The 21699-nt window shown below is 37.3% G+C and overlaps 1 protein-coding gene across 9 annotated transcripts; it reads right to left on the reverse strand.

Annotated features, from left to right (window-relative positions):
• Positions 1-437: 437 nt before the first annotated feature.
• On the reverse strand, positions 438-19658 carry LOC133284060 (uncharacterized). 9 transcript variants are annotated; one of them, XM_061481022.1, is made up of 17 exons: positions 19539-19658; positions 19373-19440; positions 15308-17151; positions 14697-15218; positions 12238-12641; positions 11551-12023; positions 6046-6098; positions 5847-5954; positions 5287-5754; positions 3965-5211; positions 3649-3757; positions 3036-3216; positions 2225-2292; positions 2012-2127; positions 1089-1943; positions 812-908; positions 438-738 (listed from the first exon to the last, which is right to left on the reverse strand). In XM_061481022.1, the coding sequence occupies exons 3-17, from the start codon at positions 17139-17141 to the stop codon at positions 722-724; spliced, it is 6552 nt and encodes a 2183-aa protein (XP_061337006.1). In that variant the 5' UTR covers positions 17142-17151; positions 19373-19440; positions 19539-19658; the 3' UTR covers positions 438-721. The 9 variants fall into 9 exon arrangements, with proteins under 9 accessions (XP_061337006.1, XP_061337004.1, XP_061337003.1 ...); XM_061481020.1 differs by having other exon boundaries at positions 3965-5751; positions 5898-5954; XM_061481019.1 differs by having other exon boundaries at positions 3965-5766; positions 5898-5954.
• Between the last annotated feature and the right edge of the window lie 2041 nt (positions 19659-21699).

Genomic DNA, 21699 nt, shown 5'->3' on the forward strand with positions numbered 1-21699 from the left:
AGTTTCGGTCGAGAGCTTTTTTTATAGTTTTTGCGCTAAATTTGAGTTTTCTCTAAAAAAAAAAAAAAAAAAAAAAAAAAAAAAAAATCTTAATCATTTTACTCCTTTTTTTTTTTGAATACATAATCATTTTACTCCTTCAATTAATAGATTGCCTGGTGACCTCATTCCTAGTGATGGCCTGGAAATGAACGGTCTTGAAAATTTTCTTAAAAAACGAAACTAATAATAATTGATAAATGAAATTCACATATATGATACACGATTCATCAATCATATATAAACTCTTTGTCATTGTCCAATTATTCCAAATTCTATTATTATTATTATTATTTTTTTTTTTTTTTCCCAAATTCGTCACAACCTTAGCTTATCGCAGAGATTCGCGACAAAGGAGAAGATGGGAGGAGAACGGAAATCGATACCTAAAGAAGAGGAGCACGATGTTACCATTTTATCATATCAGCAAACCTCTACAAACCAGTCCACATGGATAAATTCCATATACAGCCTACAGTGCCATGAGACCTAGGGAGATCAAATCATATTGTAAACAAGATTAAATTAATATGAACATCTACTGGCCTAGTCTCTGCCTAAACTCAAGGAAACAAGAATTTCCATTCCTTTGTTCCCTATTATAAAATATGCACATTTATACTGAGTATGGGGGTGATCCAATAACGGTTGGTCTTTCAACTGAACGGCATCACTACTCCATTTAACCCTGGTTATTACCTGTTACAGTCAATAAGTTGAAATGTAAATATAGACTCACTCGAAGTAGAATTATAGATATACAGATTCTCACCCCTAGAAGCATTACGATTCTGGTTTTTGTGACCCTTTTCATGTGAACCAGAAGGAACCTTTGAGACAATTAAAGAGCTCTGCAATCCTTCTAATAACTGCCAACCCAGAGTCAACCACGTCAAGCCTCAAAACAGAAGTCAACAGTATATAAAATACAGTATTTGTTACGGATCAGTCAGACAGTAAAATGGCTCATTTTTATACTTTAAAAAGAGAGAAAAGACCAAAATAAAATAAAAGGAATTCATTAGATGCAGCCCAGAATAATCACTTACTCTTGATGTTGGTTGGATCCTGCGATTGGATCTACGAGGCTCAATGACTTCAGAGGTTGATTTCACCGGATTTCTATTCAAACCCTTTTCCACCTCAACATTACCCAACTTCCTACCAGCAGGCGCAAGTTTTCCCTTGCTTGCCCGTGTTGTGGATGTCTTTTTATTGGGATAAGAATCAGTTGAAGTTGCAAGTGACGAATATAAGATTGGTCCTGCTCCAGCTCCAGTGGTTCCAGAAGAGGATGCTCTTTCCACCTGATTTTCACTCTTAGATGCATTCTTGAAATGACTTGAAGAATCCTTGATCCTTGTACGACTAGTCGGGTCATTGGTATTAGAGTTTGATAAAGGGTTTACCTTTGGTGGGATCACTCTACCCAAAACACTCTGTGGCTTTCCAGACTTAATGGTGGCCTTGGACTCAGCCCCAAGTTTCTCCTTGGTATCATTTTTGGAACTATTTTTCCACCCACGTGATCCTGAAGGTATCAAGAAATTTGCAAGCTTAACTGAATCATTTCCATCATTAATCTTACGTGTCCCATCTGTAACATAATGCTTGCTTACTTCCATAAATTTCCTTTTCTTCCCAGGTTTAGGAACGCCAAAAATCACTCCTGATCCTACTTTTTGAAGACCAGTCCTCGCCATTCTGTGTGCATCAGGTTTATTTTCATTCTTGCTGTTCTTACCAATATTAAACACTTTATCATTTTCAGTTAAATTAAGTAACCTCAACTCGCCGGGATTAGCTGCCTCCACAGCATCAACATCTTTTGAAACCTTGTCTTTCCCTTTTACCTCTACTGTAGGACTACCTAATTTAGGTCGTTTTTCATGTGGTGTATCACCCTACATCAAAATGCACAACTCAGCACGGACAGGCATTAAGTTAAAATCAGAAGTTGCAAAAGAAGTACCTCATGGGTAGAACTGTCATTTGCTCCCCCCTTGGGAGAGACAATCCATTTCCCATCCTTCCAAATAAGGGAGGGACGGAGATGCCAAGCTCTGACAGTTGATGTTTCTCCACTAGCTGTAGAAAACCAATTAGATTGTGTATTTCCTTGAAGTAGGTTTTAGACGTTGGTAAGCACAATATAAATTGATGTTTGATCAAATAACATGCATACCAGGAAAGTGAACGGTTAATGTTGTTTTATCTTTCTTGTTCTTATCTGTAATAACTCCTTCCTGCCAGCTGATCACAAAAACTACCAAACATGAGATAACTGCCACAGTAAAATAAAGACGCAATGTATGGTACACAAAACTATATAATAAAAGGAAATACACATTAAAAGTGCCGCAGCATAATGAAATTGCAATAAGAAAAACAACGATGCTGCAAAACCAAACAGCAAGACATCACTAACTGGCCAAGCTTTGCAGCTTTATGGTTTTTGCAAGACAAAAGCTAATATAAGGATGAATTGAATCTGTAAGATCTTTTTGTGTGTACTTTTTTCCGGAAGGAACTGAATGTGTAATTAAAGATGCTAATTATTGATGTTATCTAAAAAACACTCCTCGGAATGATGGGTAGTGTGTATCAAACGTTATAATCAAGAACAATTATTTTCGTGCTTTGAGCATACAGAATCCTATCAGCGCAATAAAATTCATTCCCTTTTGCGAATTTCTTGATATCAACTATAAATAATGAACCCATAAAAATATTGCTCATATCAACAATCAAAACACTCTATACAATTAATATACATGTGTGTGTGTGTGTGTATGTATATATATAGTTACTGCATTTATGTGGATCACTTCGCCTGTATCTGTTGGATTAGTGTCAAACAAATAAAACCTTAAAAGAACACATTAGAAAGTGTCACAGGCAAATATCCCATAAGACATACGGCAATAATATATAACTACATATAAACATCAAATTCTATCTCATAATCATCCTTTGAAAACTGTAGATAACTATACCTTTCTTTTATCCATGCATCGACTCTATCCCCAACAGACCAAGTATAATCTACCATAGTTGCTCTTCGCCTCTTCCTCGTTCCTTCATTATGCAAACCAGTAAGAGGACGAGCGGTCCGTATTCTGGGCGGTTTGTCTCCTTCTCCTTCAAGTGAAACCCATTCCTTTAAAGGCCCTGCATCTAGAAAACAATGATTCTTTTCTTATTCACAATGACAAAATACACTGTTGTAATACAAATTGTATTACCAGTGACTCATTCACATCCAAGATGATAGGAGACAATATTAACATCATATAAACACAAATTTGAAAATTTTCTTATCCAAAATGCTTGATTTACTTTCAAAGCCTTAATTAAGAATTTATGCACTAAACCTATGACAAACACCTTCAGAAAAACATCAGAATTAGAGTTATATGATCTGATCCAATAGCTTTTACATTCCAATGTCATATTCTAGAGACTGTACACACAGTGAGCCCAGGTTCACTGGGCCTTGCCAATGGAAAAAAAATGGAAAACAAAGTCATGTAGTTTTTCTCACTGGTCAATTAGTTAATAAGGTATTTTATTCTCATCAAACAACAAGTATGCATAATCTTAACCAACCTTCATCATTTACAAGCACACTGTAGCATACATAAGCTTTACCATCCTTCAAACTTAATAAGTTAGCTGTGAACCATGCTGCTTTAAATCCTTCGCCATCTTTGAAAACCTGATACATATGATTGCTTCAGTTAGCCAGGAAAAATATAATTTAAAAGCAACAACCTTTCCAAATTGGAAAGAATGAATTCAATTTTAATAAAATTAGGATCTAATCATCACCAAAGTAGTAATGATAACAATAAAAGCCCATGGTCATTAATCTAACTACTTTAACTAAATCAACTAAAAAATGTAAAGAATTTATGAAAACAACCTCGACAAGTGTTCCCTCCTTGATGTTATTTTCCTCCAGATTTTCAGATCCATTACCAACAGCAAAAGAAGCCTGTATTTCAGTCTCAGATTCAGGAAGCATATCAACAGGATTGACTAAATCAGAAACCTTACGGCCCTTTGTTCCTTTTGAACTCTTTTCATTGATGTTACTAATAGAGGAAATGCCATCAATGGACCTCGTATGGTCCTGTGATATCTCATTATGCACCTTCTGAAAAGGCGATTTCTCACTTCCAGCAATCTGCTTCCCCATTTCATCAGATGAAATACCTCTGTTACATATATGAGAAGTTTCCGGTCTGTCTCCAACATTATCAATGTTTACCAAACCTCTGGCCATGTCTTTCAATAGTCCGATTTGCTGAGAAGACTCTTGGGCTGCTTTCCAACAACCCTCTGGACCAGCTTCTACTAAGTCACTTAATGGGGGAGGATCACCCATAGTTACAATCTTTCCAGCCTGTGACACAGCTTCTGCCGCCAGCTCAGCAGCCTTCACAATAGCATCCATATTTTCAGCTCGTTTTCCGGCAGCTGAAGCAGCTTCCACTCTTCTTCTTGCAGCCTCCTTTGCAGCGACAAGAATAGAACTAGAGCCGTTGGTTAAATTAGCACCCTTCAAGATGGAAGCAGGGTTTGCTTTTCCCAAGTCACTCATACCCTCAGAAAGAGAAATTTGGTAAGAACTCTCATAACCAGATAAGACCAATGCTTCATCAGCCATCATTTTTGCTTGTAACGCAGCATTTGATGCAACATTGGCAGCTGCAGCTGCTGCCTTAGCAACAGCGGCAGCAGCTGCAACCGCAACTGCTGCAGAAGCTAATTTGGCCTCAATATCTGACACCAATCCAGAATTTTTTTGCTTATCCAACTGTTTCCATATCTCCAGGCTATGATTGACAGCAGCAGCAGAAAGAGCAGAAGCTTCCTCTGCATTTACCCTCGCCTCCTTAATTTTCGTAAGAGACTCATCTGACAGAATCCTCTTCTCTACATTCCAGTCACTTTTGAGGTGATCAGCAAGAGATAGAGGAGAGATAGACACAACTGATTTTTCAACAGTAGTTATGGGCACATTCCCAACAGGGGCTGCAGTGGCAACAGCAGCAGATATATGGCTGCTGACAACATTAGTCGGTACTACTTGAGATTGGAAATGCATAGCCTTCTGGCCAAGATCCTCAGACACCATAACTTTTTTTCTTTTTCTGGGCTTTGGATCTGAAGAATGCTGAGCATGTGAGACATTGTTTGTATCAAGCAGAGGGGCAGTTGCTACAAATACATTTTGTGTACCTGCACTTGAAGCTGGCAGACAAGTTGGAACATTCTTTATGCTAGAGGAAGGAGGTACAGAAGATCCTTTGACTGAACTGTACTTAATTGTATCTGTAACAGGTGATGCAGAAATATGGGAACTGTTATCAGCTGCAGGAGTGAGAGAAGCAATCCATGGTCCACGAAGGGGGGTTTGAGATGTCCAAGACGTGTTATGTCCAAGAAAGCTTCTACCAGGTGGGGTTTGATAAGGATGCAAAGAAGTAAGTGCATGTGGATAATCCATAACGGAACCCTTTGCAAGGGAACTAGAATGCAGGGAATCACAAGAGGGAGTTGGTAGGCTCCAAAGGGGAGATGAAAGGGATATTAAAGGGTTTACAATTGTTGGAGTAGCCTTGCAGTTGGCTAGGCCAAGAGGTGAAGAGACACCTTTTCCTTGATGTGCACTTTGCTTAACTGCCAAATCAGTGGTTCTAGGACCTGCTGATATCAATTCTTAAGAGTTACACAATCAAATCAAAGAAAAAACCAAACAAGTTAATATAAAAATGTATATAATATACAACAAAAGATACCAGATCGTGATTGCAAAGATGTTTCTGGGTTAATGGGATGAGATTTTTTACCGCGCTGTCTTTCCATGCAGGAACGCCAAGCATTCTCCCAAAGGCTCCTTCCACCATCTAACAACAATTCATGGGAACTCAATACTTTGTTACAAACAAATAAGAGAAAAGAGAAGGAAAAGGGATCATGATTTGAAAGAAAAAAAACCTGGGCCCCCAAAAGCAGATATCATATGTGCCTCATCAGGTACTGTGCCTTGACTGCAGCAACATCAATAAGAGAAATAATTGGCACAGTTGATTATCATACCAGAGAGTGTAGAAAATCAGAATTCAAACATGTTTCCGTTTTTATTTCCTATTAATTAGGATTGATTATGATTGATTAGGATTGATTGTGATTGATTAGAATTGATTGTGATTAGGATTGATTAGTCATCGCTTAGTCATTCTTAGCGATTCTTTCTTGTATAAATACTCACTCATGTAAATTATTCAAGATCAATATACAAAAACTTCTTTTCAATATGGTATCAAGAGCGGGTTCGTTCCTACCCTAATTCAAATCTGAAATAACCATCCAAACACTTCCATCACCGTCAAACACCTCCTAAACACCTCCTTGAATCTGTCCAACACAGAAACCTAGTCTACTGACCTCCGATCAAGAAAGTGAGGTGACCATTCGACTCAGAAGGATCCAACGAGTCGACCGCCGCTGGACCCATCGCCGTCAACCGCCGCACGCGCCGTCACACGCGCGGCCAGTCTCCGGCGCGTGAGCTCCACGCGCTGCCTTCCCAACGTCTTTTTCCGCCGCGACTTGCACAGACCTTCTCGCCGGCTTCTCCCCTTCCTGTTCCAGTGGTCAGATCAAAAATTTACAAAACTTGATTTTTCATCAACGGTCAACCCTCTTCTTTCTATTCATGGCTTCCTCAAAACACTCTTCTGCCTCCTCATCTGCCCCAAATTCTCAGTCCTCTGGAGACAACTTAGGTTTCCAGATCACCAATCACCGGTTGAACGGTAGGAATTTTCTGCAATGGTTTCAATCAGTTAAGTTGGTCATCCGGGCAAAGGGTAAGATGGGCTATCTTGAGGGAAGAATTAAGAAACCTACTGAGAATTCTCCTGATTATGACGATTGGGAGATTAATAATTCCTTGGTCATGGCTTGGCTGACTAATTCCATGGAACCACAGATTGGCCAAACCTATTTGTTCTTTGATACTGCCAAGGAAATTTGGGATGCTGTTCAACAGAATTACTCCGATCTGGAGAATACCTCTCAAGTTTTTGAACTGAGAAATAAGTTGAGAGACTTTCGTCAAAGGGGTATGACTGTTACTGAATATTTTACTGCACTAACGAATTTATGGCAGGAATTGGATCTTTATTATGCATCTGATCTTAAGGGATTGGAAGCTAATACCCAATTTAAAAAACACTTGGAGAAGGAAAGACTGTATGATTTCCTTGCCGGACTCAACCGAGATCTTGATGAGGTTCGTGGTCAAATATTGGGGCAGCGACCGTTACCTTCACTTGCTGACGCCTTTGCTGAAGTTCGTCGAGAAGCCAGTAGACGGAGAGTTATGCTGGGAGAAAAGGAGTCGCTTGATAAGTCTGATGATATGTCTGCATTAGCTGCCAACCGTACCATTGACCGTTCCTCCGGAGAATCAAAACGGGATGGTCGTCCATGGTGCACCCACTGCAATAAAATTGGTCATACCCGTGAGAAATGTTGGGAAATCCACGGGAAACCTGCAAATTGGAAGCCCAAAGGACAAAATAAAGGTCGTGCATATCAGGTCTCTACTGATGACAAGGTTGATGAGCCCCATGCATCCTCTGACTCTGATGGTGTCTTTCTTAGCAAGACTCAGTTTGAACAACTTCAGAGACTTTTGACTCAACCTCCTAAGGCCACTAGTCATGTGGTCCAGCAAGGTACAACTTTCCATGTTGATAGTCAAAATCATTGGATCCTTGATTCTGGAGCCTCTGATCATATGACAGGTAATCTTGGCTTGTTTTGTTCATACACTCCATATTTTGAACCTTCTCGGGTCAAGATCGCCGATGGCAGTTTTTCCCAGATTGCGGGACACGGAACCATTAAACTTTCTAAGCTGATTACTTTGACATCAGTTCTTTATGTTCCTTCTCTGACTTGTAATCTTATTTCCATTAGCAAGCTCACCTCTGAGTTGCATTGCTTTGCTAAATTCTTTCCACATGGTTGTGTTTTTCAGGAACAGGACTCGGAGATGATGATTGGCAGTGCTAGAGAGGATGGTGGACTTTACTACTTTGAGGAGGATGTGACTCATGAAGCTGTTTTCGTAGAAAAAAACTCTATGTTTCCTTTTGATTCATGTAATGATGTTATGCTGTGGCATCGTAGGCTAGGCCATCCAAATTTTATTTATCTTCAGAAGTTGTTGCCAAACTTATTTATTAATAAAAGTCCAAGTTTGTTTTCTTGTGATATTTGTCAACTTGCCAAGCATACTCGTGCTCATTATCCTTCTAAAGTTCACCATGACTCTTCCCCATTTTCCTTAATTCATAGTGACATATGGGGTCCAGCCCGTGTTAAAAATATTTCAGGTACTCGATGGTTCATTACCTTCATTGATGACCATTCTCGAGTCTGTTGGGTGTATCTTCTAAAGGATAAGTCCGATGCTGCATCCGTGTTTAAAAATTTTCATGCCATGGTTCAAACCCAATTCCAAGTTGCCATACAAATTCTTCGTACAGATAATGGCAAAGAGTATTTTAACTCTATTCTTGGAGAATATCTTTCCCAACATGGCATCCTTCACCAAAGCTCGTGTCCTGACACACCCCAACAAAACGGAGTTGCGGAAAGAAAAAACCGACATCTCCTTGAAGTTGCTCGGGCTCTTATGTTTACCACGAGTGTTCCTAAATATCTTTGGGGAGAGGCAGTTCTCACTGCCTCGTATCTGATAAATCGAATGCCATCTCGCATCCTGAAATTTCAGTCTCCTCTTTCTAGTCTTGTTCGTATCTTCCCTTCCTTCCGAGGTGTCTCCTCCTTACCTCTCAAGTTATTTGGTTGCGTTGTATTTGTCCATATTCCCTCCCATCAACGGTCTAAGCTTGATCCTAGTCTCTTCAGTGTGTCTTTATTGGTTATTCTCCTACTCAACGTGGCTATAAATGTTATTCACCCTCTCTTCGTAAGGTCTTTGTCTCTATGGATGTCACTTTTTCTGAGAATGACCCTTTCTTCCCCTCGACTTCTCTTCAGGGGGAGTCTATAGGAGTAGATGAAGATCAGTCATGGGAACCTACTGATGCCACGGTATTACCTCTACTTTTGGAAACAGGGGGAGCTACAGAATCCTCACCATCAAGAGCCTCCTCAAAATGGGGACAAGTTTATAGCAGGCGAAAGCCTCCTCAAAGTGTGAATAACCCAGAGCCTCTACACTGCCAGGATTCTGAACCATGTTCTAGTTCCAGCACCCCAATACTTGAGTGTCATGGTGAAAATGATCTACACTTGCCCATTGCTCTCAGAAAAGGTACTCGATCTTGTACTACTCATCCTATTTCTAATCATATTTCATATGGAAAGTTGTCCCCAGGGTTTCGTGCTTTCAATACTATGTTGGATAGTACAAAGATACCGAGAAATATACATGAGGCTCTCAATGATCAAAAATGGAGGGATGCTGTCTTTGAAGAAATGAATGCTTTAGAAAGAAATGGAACTTGGGAGATAGTGACCCTACCCAAAGGAAAACAGGCAGTAGGATGCAAATGGGTGTTTACAATAAAATTCAATGCAGATAATAGCATCAACAGATACAAGGCAAGATTGGTTGCAAAGGGTTTCACTCAGACTCATGGGATAGATTATCATGAGACTTTTGCTCCGGTTGCTAAAGTCAATACCATCCGAGTTCTCTTATCTCTTGCTGCCAATCTAGATTGGCCTCTGCAACAGTTAGATGTGAAGAATGCATTCCTAAATGGTGACTTACATGAAGAAGTCTATATGGATCCTCCACCTGGTTTTGAAAAGGGAAATGGATCAGTGTGTAAACCAAAAAAGTCTCTATATGGATTGAAACAATCTCCCAGAGAATGGTTCGACAAATTCACACAAGCAGTCAAAAGAAGAGGCTTCATTCAAGCACAGACTGATCATACTCTCTTCCACAAACACTCTAAGGATGGTAAAATTGCTATTCTTATTGTATATGTAGATGATATAATTCTTACAGATGATGATATTGAGGAATTGAACAACTTGGAGAAATTTCTAGCAGCTCAATTTGAACTCAAAGACCTTGGCACTCTCAAATATTTCCTTGGTATGGAAGTTGCTAGGAGCAAAACAGGCATCACTCTAACACAAAAGAAATATGTTCTAGATCTTTTGTTGGAAACAGGAATGTTAGGGTGTAAACCTGCTGAGACACCTGTGGAACCTAATACCAAGTTAGGTATTGAAGATGGGAATGAGGTGGATAAAGAACAATATCAGCGATTGGTTGGTAAACTAATCTACTTATCTCATACGCGTCCTGACATTGCCTTTGCGGTGAGTATGATTAGTCAATTCATGCACTCACCCAAGGAGAAGCATCTTAGTGCAGTCTATAGGGTGCTTAGATACCTCAAGAATACTCCAGGAAGAGGATTATTCTTTAAAAAGGGGTATAAAAGGACAATTGAAATCTACACTGATGCAGATTGGGCAGGCTCATCAGTAGACAGGAGATCCACCTCAGGCTATTGCACCTATGTGTGGGGAAATCTTGTTACTTGGAGAAGCAAAAAGCAAACAGTGGTTGCAAGAAGTAGTGCTGAAGCAGAATTTCGAGCTTTAGCTCATGGAGTTTGTGAAGGAATCTGGTTGAGAAGACTTCTTCAAGAGTTGAAGATTTCATATTCCCTACCAATAAAACTATATTGCGACAACAAGGCAGCTGTTAGCATTGCTCAAAATCTTGTGCATCATGATCGAACAAAGCACGTGGAAGTTGATCGTCACTTCATCAAAGAAAAATTAGATGATGGAAGTGTGCGTTTGATATATGTTCCAACCAAAGAGCAAACGGCAGATATCCTTACCAAGGGCCTACACCGTCCAGCATTCGAAGACTTGATTGGCAAGTTGGGAATGATCAATATTTACCTCCCAACTTGAGGGGGAGTGTAGAAAATCAGAATTCAAACATGTTTCCGTTTTTATTTCCTATTAATTAGGATTGATTATGATTGATTAGGATTGATTGTGATTAGGATTGATTAGTCATCGCTTAGTCATTCTCAGCGATTCTTTCTTGTATAAATACTCACTCATGTAAATTATTCAAGATCAATATACAAAAACTTCTTTTCAATAGAGAGTATAGAACATCTCAAGCTGCTTAAAAAAATTACTATCTCATGAAGGTACACTCGTATCTCAGCTTCAGATAGTATAGTGATTGAATGAGCACAAAATAGGTTTAAGGTTCAACAAACCGATTAAAACTGAAAGCCGTAAAATAAAACTGACCAAGGATTTCCCATTTTTGAATAAACCATGGGGGAGCGGGAACAAGGTAAGGTAGAATGGATAAAAAAACACATGATTCATAAGCAAACATGCACAATGTATCTATGTAGCATCCATAACAATTAAACAAAATACAATATATCCAACATTTGAACTCACATCAAAGCTCCATAGACAAAGATCTGCGCACGCAATTGTACTTGCTGAATATCCATGAAAGGCTGTTGAAATAGAACAGATGGAGAACCAGAAGTGTTCAAATCTGGAAGACTAGATGTTGAAGCATTTAAAAGAGCAAATGGCTTTGTGCTGATGGAATCAATGTGCCCATAATGCTGCATCTCGTTCGATTGCATAAGCTGGAAACCAGGTGACGGGCTCAGAGACACACTAGTTGATCTATCTGCTCTTTCTGACTGTCTTGCCACAGTTTTTCCTTTACTTCCTTTTTTAGAAGATTCCTTTCCAGCTATCTTATTAGATGCTCGCCGAGTTTTGCGCTCAGGTGTAACTTTAGAAATACTACGTGCTAAAACACCATCGGATATTAGTGGACTCCCATGGGAGACATTTCCTGCTGCTTTGCTCTTGGGAGTACCTAGCCCAGAAGCCAATGGAAATTCCTCCACAACCTTCAATAATAAGGAAGGAGGAGAAAAAAAGAATAAAATAAGTCTATTAGATCACTTCATAATGAAAATACATAACATATCTTAACAATGAATCTTTCAAGAAGCCCCCATGAATGTCAGGGGGAAACTAAATCAGGAAATATAAGCAGTACAGAGAATAACATTCAGATAACAGAGCCTTTAGACTTGTATTATGAACAGCAACAAGAATTACCGTTGATGCTTTGTTGGCTGGAGTAACAGGAACTGTTTGGCTCTTGCCAACATTTGTTCCTCTCGTGGTTAAATCTAAAATGTCTTTCTTGGACAAATTTACCGCTGGATTTACCTCCGGAATTAAGCTTCTCTCATTTTTAGACGCATCATTCCCCTTGGGATCATGATCAGTAGACATGTTTTTTTCATCCTTATTTATGAACTCAGAAGCTGGAGGATTCAGATCAGCAGAAGTCTTAACCTGATTCCCATCCTTTTCATTTTCAGGATGGATTCCAAATGTAATAGAGGGACCACAAGTACTAATGGAAGGATTGGCAGGACAGCCTCCGGTCTCATGCAACTTGATGTGTGAATCAGGTGAAGAAGATATGAAACCTTTGTTTGCAGATATAATGTCACCTACAAAAGTAATATTCCAATATTATGAAATATTTGAATGAATGTTAAGAGCATGAGACGTTACAATTATAAACAACTCAGCACTAGTTCACACAAATTATATTCAACCATTCTACCACAATAACATGGGGTGATTATAAAACAGGACAGGACAAATTGGTACAAATTACAAAACATTTTCCATGGTTACACCCAGAAGTTCACTACTACCTTTGCTCTGAAAGGACACAGCCAGAAGAAACAAGAATAAACAGGGCAGATCGAATGTAAACTCAAAATGTAGACAAGCAACCAGGAAGAAGACGCCACAATCATATGCTTAAAGCAGAGACCATTAGTACAGGTAGTATGCTTATGACAACTAGAAAGAAAAAAATAGAGATAGGGTGGGGAACAGAGAATACTGCCATCCTCATAATGGTCAGGATGCGAAGACCAACACAATAATACTCATGGGACTTGTGAGTCTTTGTGTTTTTGTTTGATCCATGCAGTTGACCCCAACCAGTGGGAAAAGGTTTCTGCTACTGTTGTTGTAACTAGCGCATGTCAGAAGAGTCATCTCTTACATTCATCCCTCTTTTCCCTTCTCATTCTTTATGAGTGGGGGTTTGCTCCTGATTTGGAAGGATGTGTTGAGAGGGCCTTCTTTTCAAGAACCCTTGTTTCTTATATGCAATGGGATTCTAAGTTCGTGGTTAAGGGGAGAATGGGGGTTGGGGAGGATGCCTTATCCCCCCTCCTTCCAATCTATGCACTTCTCTCTTTTCTTGATGAATTCTTTTATTTAAGAAGGAATAGCATCATGATACGAACATTTCATAATATGCATCATGCATCAACTTAGGTTTGCAAAAAATTATTGAAACTTCTATAGTAAGAGAATTATCAGAAAAATTAAATAGCACTTTTGATTGCCCATATAATCAATCTTGTGTTCGTTGCCCCTGGATCATATATTTCACTTTGCATATTCTAGATTGTATTAGGTTTAGAATTTGTACTTGTATTTCTCCTTTCGATCCCCACCCCAAAAAAAAAAAAAAAGAAGAAGAAGCTGACGTAGTTGATTATATATAATACGGGTAGAACCACTTTGGCGTCTTTCATACTTTTTTCTACTATTAGGAAAGAGAACAGAAGGAGGAGGAGGAGATAGCACAGAAAGGTAGTTTTCCATTTTTACTTTTATCCAAAACAGTCATGAAGCTCAATTAAAAGCTTTTTCAATAAACTAATAAAAGTTATAGGGTTGCAAAAGCATGTTACAATAATATATATAAATACTTTTAAAAAATTAAACTCTATTTACTCTTTTTTCCCCTGATTTAACTCCACTTTTCCTCGGGTCCACCATTTTCTTCTTAACTACAGAAACATGTGTGACTTTCAGGTTTCTTATGGGGGAAAAAGCTGACAAGTTCTACAAGACAGAGTTGAATATAAGAGCATTGATCAAACGAGAAATTCAATACACAATGAAGCCAAAATAATGGTCTACTGCCAATTATCATCCTATATATATTAAGTAGGCTTCCCTTAGTCCAGACATATCTGAATGGTACAATAAGAATCTTCCAAAGACACATGCCGATTAGTTATCTTACTTTAGAATAAGTTTGACATCTGAGAAACCACGAGGTCACTGTTTGATAAAAGTATAGTCAAGCAAACAAACATGACTAATTTCAACAAGAGAACACCATATGATATTTTTCATTTTGTTAAAACCTGAGTAAGAGAACCCAAAATCAGAAAAGGAACAAACACGGGAATATTTCTTACTATGTGCAACAGTAAGACAAGATGCTGTTAACATTAAATTTCATGAATGAATACATAACAACAATGCGTTCCTAAAAAATGCATAACGTAATCAACAGACAGTCATTTACAAAATCATTTAATTAGAGGAAAGTAGGGCAATTTGCATAGTTGGTGCCACCAGTTACACGATAATTTTTCCCATGTTCCAGAACTAACACAAACCCCATACCACAAACTACAGAATTTGAAAGGAATCACAAAAATGGACAATACTAGATTAAAGATTACCTGATATTTTTGAGGATGACTTGTCATGATTCTTTTGTATTGTCTCCTCATCATCCTTAATAACAGAAAGCCCAACTTCATCACCCTGTTTCTCTCTTGATTCACATAGAACTGGACCCACACCAACCTCATTTGTGCATTCCTGATCAACCTTATCACTTAGTGTTTCTAGAGGTTCACTGATCTTTTCATTAGGAGTAGTTCCAAGATTCTGCAGACAACTGCTTACTGTCTCACATAAAATCTGACTAGAAGTGTCAGAAAATTTATGTTTTTCAGTTCTAGTAACATGACAAGGAGCAAATTCCTGTTCAGAAGACCCAACAGAAAGAGATATGCCTGTTTCCTCAGCTATTTTGGCTTCAGAGTCCTCTGTTTTATCAACAGAGGCAGACCCAACAAGTATCACCCTTTGAATTTCATGATGATCTGTAACTTCATGTGTGGACACAATTCTGCTAGGAGGTTGAACATCTATCTCACAGGATGTCGAACTAATATTTTCAGATATAAATTGTGAAGCTGAAAAACAACATGAAAAGAAGCCTTGGATTAATCCCTATGGTAAGTTAAATCCTATATTAATATTTTCAAAAGTAATTATAACAAACCTGATTTATTGACAGCCATGACATCAACTGATACTGTCGAACTTGTCAACTTAGTTTCCATGCTACCTGCACCAAGAGATGATGAACCAACTTCCCTATCAACAAGACGGGATTGGTCAACATCACAATACATTAGGCTAGAATCAAAAGGGACCTTTTCACTCTCTCGGTCAATGACAGAAACATCTTGACAAAATTCTTCATGATCATCCATCTTGTCAGATTCCTTGTTTTCACATACTTCAGTTGCCTCACCCAAAATGTCAGATTTGGTAGACACCACCGCATCGAAACTGGAAAAACCTCCCGTTCTGCTACCATTATTTCCTTCACTAACAGTAGAAGTGTTATTGTCCACCACAGCAAACATAGATGCCTCTGACTGACTTAATAAAACATCTGCATCCATCTGGTTACCAGTGTTCAATAACTCCTTTTCCTCAGAAACACTGCTCTTGGCAGATGTCTTCTCAACGGTTCCCACATTCTGCTGAAAATTTGGACAAGTCCCACAATCAGAATTACTGACCTCAACTACATGCCCCTCAGAACTAGAATCATCTTTAATTGAAACCCTTGGTGAGTCACATGTATTTAGTGCGGACTGATCATCTGTACCTGCATCTTTAATCAAGACCACATCTTCATTTGCATTGCCCTGAGACAAATCTCTGAAACATGTATTGTCACTGCATCTTTCTTCTTTCTGCAAGTCAGAAATACCATCAGGTACCATGCTTAAGGAGTCTTCTAAACTACTTACCCCAGTCTCAAGGCCATTAACTACAGTCCCACTTGCCAAAGTTTCTTCCACGGGGATTGAACAAAGAGGTTTATCAGAATGATGCACTTCATCTGCAACTGCATTTACATCCACAGTTTGAGTGTCAACATCACAATCTTTGTTTATTACAGAAGATTCCAAATCTTGCTTATTAGTTTGTATTTGTAAAGAACTTTGCTTCTCATCACCCATACTAGCTACTTGATTTTGCACATTTTGAATGTTTAAGACATCACATGTAAAAGAGATATTTTGTGTAGAAGCAGCAGTAATACTAGTCTTCACCCTAGAAGCAGATGAGTCATCTTGACTTTTTTCGTCAAGAGAACCATCAGCGCCACTCTCAACTCTTCCTTGATTTGTGTCGTTACTTTTGCCATCAGTAAAGAGAATCCCCCTAGGCACAGGCAAGTCAATATTTCTGTGCATATCATGTGGTTGCAGATTACTTGAACTTCCATCAATGGATAATGCACCTTCCTGACCTAGGGAAACTCCAGCCAGAGACTGTTCCATTTCTACATCCTCCTTTGATCCAGACAAGTTTTCATGAATATCTCCAGGTGGCTGTAACTCTGTAGCATTATCATTACACTCATTTTTATCATCAGGTTTTGGATTGGGCTCCATTTGCTTAGCTAAGCATGCCAGTTCATCGCAAGCATCAGATTCCTGTATAACAGTTTCTCTAGGGATAAATTCCTCCTGTCCAACAGATTTTAATAGCATTTCAACAGATTCTGAGGAAGTGGCCTCAGACCAAACATTATTATGTCTTGATATAGAGCAAGATTCAGCTGCAGTTGAACTAAACTCTATGCCACTACTCACCCGGGAGTATGCATCAATCCAGTGGTTATCTTCGTTACTCTCAATGCCAAGGAAAACTTCAGTTTCAACTAAACTATCAAATCTTAAATGCCCTTGAAGGCTTTCATCGAAATCAAACTTAGGAAGAGCAAATGGCCTTAATGCTGAAGGAAATTTGTTGCTCCCTTCACCAGCTAAATGGGGATTCTGGCTTTGAAAATCATTGTCATCATAATCCATGGGTGTATCCCTAAAACAAATAAGCATGTTAGAATAAGATAAACAGCCAGAAAAGTGTCCTTAAACTTGATAAAATATATTCATAAATAGATAGACACACACGCATGCAGACAAAAACACAAGCAAACAGAGGTACACACTTCAAATAAGATTACCACATAAATATACACATCCTTCATCCATGCATCAGAATAACACAGACATAGAAATTCAAATTAAAAAGTTCTTGAGTAACGAACAGCCCAGAGTAGTTTGTGGCAGAAGACGTGGTGGGGCAGCCAACCCCAAAAATAATAGTGGGAAATAGCACATTGTGGAGCGGCCGGGACACAAAGGATAGCAGCTACAATCAAAATACTTCAAAAATGGGTGAACACACAAAATTAATATTCCTGATAATTTTAAAGTTTTGTACCATAAAAAAGCTAACAATTAATATGCAAGGGAAAGACTGCATAGAGAGATTTTCTCACCTCTACCCTTTCAAGTCAGGGTTTCATGGGGAGATGTTTTTGTTAAACAAAATTTCAATACTCAAAACCTAAAGTACTAATAACAAGTCTTAAAAGCATAACCAGATAAGTAAATAAAAACAAAGATTGTTACTACTAAAAAGAATAGTGAAGTCAATTACAAAACAGGGCAGCTGTCAATTATTAGAGCAACAGGACAGTGATCTCCTTTCATTTCTTGAAAAAAAAAATATTAAATAAAAAAACTTTAAATTTGGTTTCAAGAAATGATGTTGGGAATGAACTACACAAAACAAAACAGAGAAAGAAGGCTTATTCAAGAAGCTGCCATTAAAACAGAACTGAACAGCCACAGCGGCACATGGAATAAATCCTAGTGTTGGGGCTTCGATTCCGGCCAGATGCACTTTGGGTCCTCCAATCTATATGTAGAGGCTAAATAGACGTTTGCCTGACCAGATCTAAACTGAAAACCCTAATAGAAACTGCTTTGGCTGCCACCCATATATGCGAAGGGAAGAAATTGTGGTGCACTGCCTACACCGTTATGCTAAAATCCTCTACTTCAAGCATCAGGGAGCTGGGAAACTCGCCCCACTCCAGCGTGATAGCAGTCACTCCAGCTGGCTATTGACTAATTTAATACAACGACCCCACATGAAGCAGGGTAACATACAACCTCAATTTACCGAAAGCAGAAAACAACTTAATCATTTAATCATTTGGTGATTACATAATTTGAAATATCAAGTCGATTCAAGAATTACCTAAAATAGTTCAATTAAAAAAAAAAAACAAAAGTCATATTCATACAAAAAATAACTTTGGTGCCCCTATGGTAATATATTATATATCTATTAATCTATCTAACTTAGAATTGATTTGCCTACAAAGGAACCAGTTTTATTTTGGCAGGGGGAGAGAGAGAGAGAGAGCAGTGGCGAACAGCTCAGAGCCTTGGGTTTATAGACTGTCTAGCAATTTGGGAATGTTGTTTTGAAAAGTATAATCCGGCAGAAAAGGTGCAAATGAAAAATACAGCTAATTGAATGCGTCCAAGTGGTCTCAATTTTGTAAACTACAAAGATGGGTTAACACAACCATCATGCAGTAAGAAAGCTTCTTCTGCATAGTGCCATATCAGCACTCAGGTTGTGACCCTTCGCAGCTTCTTTTCACCAACCTATTCTATTAAAAAAAAGCACTGCTATATTCATGTTTTTACACGAAATCACTCCCAAATGGCTTGTATAACTAAATTTCCCTTATTCAGTGACTAATAGCATTACTCTTATTTATAAAAAAAAAATGACATATTTAAATTTGGATACCGGATGTCCACTTCGCCAGCAGCATAATCAGTTATGCACAGCGGTATTCCTGAGTGAGACATCCTTAAAAACCTTCCAAAACAATGTACACGTAGAAATTAACCATCTCCTTAAATTAAAAGCAGTCACAGAACAATTCTTCTCAGCACCAATTAACCAGACCGGGCAACTAGAAAGAAAGCAAAAAAATTCAAAATATAAAAACTTACCATTTCCAAGCAACCTAAACCAACAAAATTAAGAAATCTCCAAACAAAGTCAAAGTTATGTTTTTTGGAATGGAAAAAAAAAAAAAAACAAAGAACCTTACCATTACAAAGTAAACCAATCCTAATTCCTAACAAAATGAAAAAACAACGAGAACCCTACATCTCAAAAAAAAGTTGGTCATGAACAGTACCATAAGAAGTAAGTCTAAAGACGCTACCTCCCTCCATTCGGCGAGGAAATCCAGCCCCTTTGATCTCACCTATTCCCAAATCGTACAATCATCTACTGCATCAACCGAAATGATTCATTGTGAGTGTAACCTTAACCAAGTAAATAAATTAATAAAACAAAGTATAAGAACACCAACAAGGTCGATGAAAAACCTGTGAGATCAGAGACTCACCGGCGATCTCGAGTTCCGGCAGATCGAATTAGGGTTCCGGCGACGAAAATGATATATAGGCAGACAGATAGTGTTGTGTTAGAAGAGTGGAAACGACACCGAGACGCAAAGAGTGTGTGATACTTTCACGTTGCATTTTTTATTTTATTTTATTTTATTTTATTTTTTAATTCTTACATGGCTGAGGAAAAAGCATTCGGATTTTTATTTTATTTTATTTATTGTACTTTGGTCTTTTCCAACGCAGAAAACAGGTGTCGGAACTGGAAAGGCGGGTTTTTTCGTAAATAGATGAGAATCCACATCCCACAAAATTTTGATATAAATTTTTTTTTTTTTTTTGGTAAATAGATATAAATTTTACTATATAATAATTTTTCAATTTTTAATGTGATTAATTCAATTATAATTATGCTATTTTTATTTAGAACAGGAGAACCCCCGTGCAAAATTCGGATACGAATTAATAAATATATAATTGATTTAGTTATCAAAATAATTTATTTTTTATTTTATAAAATAAACATATTAATTGTTATTAATAATGATAATAATAATAGAGATAAAATATTATTACTACCAAAGTCATAGCGACATTAATAATAACACTAACTGATAATAATAATATCCTATCTCGTAATAATAATTTTTCAACTCTCAAAAAGCAGTTGTATAAAAATCGACATGCTCACCGGTTGGTTACTGATTAATTAAATACTTAATTTCAATAAAATAGACAAGATTACTTAGATGTGAGAGATCAAACGAGATTAGAGAGATAGTTCTTTTAATAAAATATTCTTTTAATAAAAAAATGGAGAGATATTGTAATTCAAATTAATAATAGCGAGTGAGATCTAAATTTTTAATAGTGATGCAATACATTAAATGAAATTTAGTCAGAATATTGAAAAAAAATGATAGATTTAAGAGACACACTATGCTTAAAAATTCTCAAACAATAAAAGTTTAGGGCTCGTTTGGTGGATAGGATATGATAAGAGTAGGATATGATATGAGACTGATAAGGATAAGATATGATATGTGGCTGATAAGCCTATATCATGTCATGTGAGCACCTGATTAACAATCTGATAAGATTATATAGAAGGAGAAAGGAAAAAGAAAAAACAAAATATAATGCAATAAATACAATATTGGATAGCGTGGGAATATATTAGGTATTCAATATTGATATCCTATCATATTGAATCATAACTCAACTCTCCCGTAGAATCAGAAATCATGTATTGGATAGGATAAAATGAGACAATCGAATAAGCTAATCATATTCTTTTGATCAACCAAACAAGAAATAAAAATAGAATATGATAAGTTATCCTATCTTATCTTTTTTATCATGTGTTTCAAATAGACCTTAAACTAATATTTTAAATGGACACCGGGCTAGTGCAATAAGTGGGTGGTATCGAATATGGCCACAAAAAGTTATGCCTGATATCAACATGCCTTTCAAGAATAACCTATGCCTCTGCATTTTCTTCTTGATTTGGTTAAAAAATAGTTGTCTTAATAAAATTAAAACTCAATAAATTTTAATGTGTTTTCTTAGTATTACAATCAGCTGGAGATATAAGGAAAATGGTCTAGGTCGCTATGAGTTTTGTTGGGAATGCCAGGATGAAGTCAAATTTATTTTATTTCTTTGTAAATCATATTTTTAAACTTTAAACAATAAAACAAAAATTGATCTGTTATATTTTGAGTGAGTGTTTAGCGTCAGAGCAATTGACTCCGTCACCACTCACCATACAACTTCCCTCGTAATGGTTGTACGAAATTATGAAAATTCTCTGGCTACCCTTCGTTTTATAAAAATAACAGTATTTTTAGTAATTGGTTATTAATATTTGATTATATGTTTTATATAAATAAAATATAAATATAAAAGCAACTTAGTATATTTATATATTGAGTAAGTTAAATACATAACCAAATATAAATTATTAATTATTAAAAACTGCACGTACCATCACAAAAAAATAAGGGCATTAAAATAATCTTCTCAAATTATTAATAATGATTGATTATTAATAAAAATAAGAAAATTCCTTAACGGAAAAGTCTTAATATGCATGTGAGATTCACAAGTGTTGTATTGAAGATGTTGATATAAAATT

The sequence above is a fragment of the Gastrolobium bilobum genome, unplaced genomic scaffold (assembly GCF_033153095.1).
Source record: "Gastrolobium bilobum isolate Gb01-03AN ecotype WA unplaced genomic scaffold, APGP_CSIRO_Gbil_v1 utg6668, whole genome shotgun sequence".
Lineage (NCBI taxonomy): Eukaryota > Viridiplantae > Streptophyta > Magnoliopsida > Fabales > Fabaceae > Gastrolobium > Gastrolobium bilobum.

Coding starts and splice junctions, on each gene's coding strand:
- LOC133284060 (XM_061481013.1), bottom strand. CDS start 17,141: ATGGATTATGATGACAATGATTTTCAAAGCCAGAATCCCCATTTAGCT. Junction 5,955..6,045: donor ATCTGCTTTTGGGGGCCCAG/GTTTTTTTTCTT, acceptor AATTGTTGTTAG/ATGGTGGAAGGAGCCTTTGG. Junction 3,758..3,964: donor AGGAGGGAACACTTGTCGAG/GTTGTTTTCATA, acceptor CATATGTATCAG/GTTTTCAAAGATGGCGAAGG.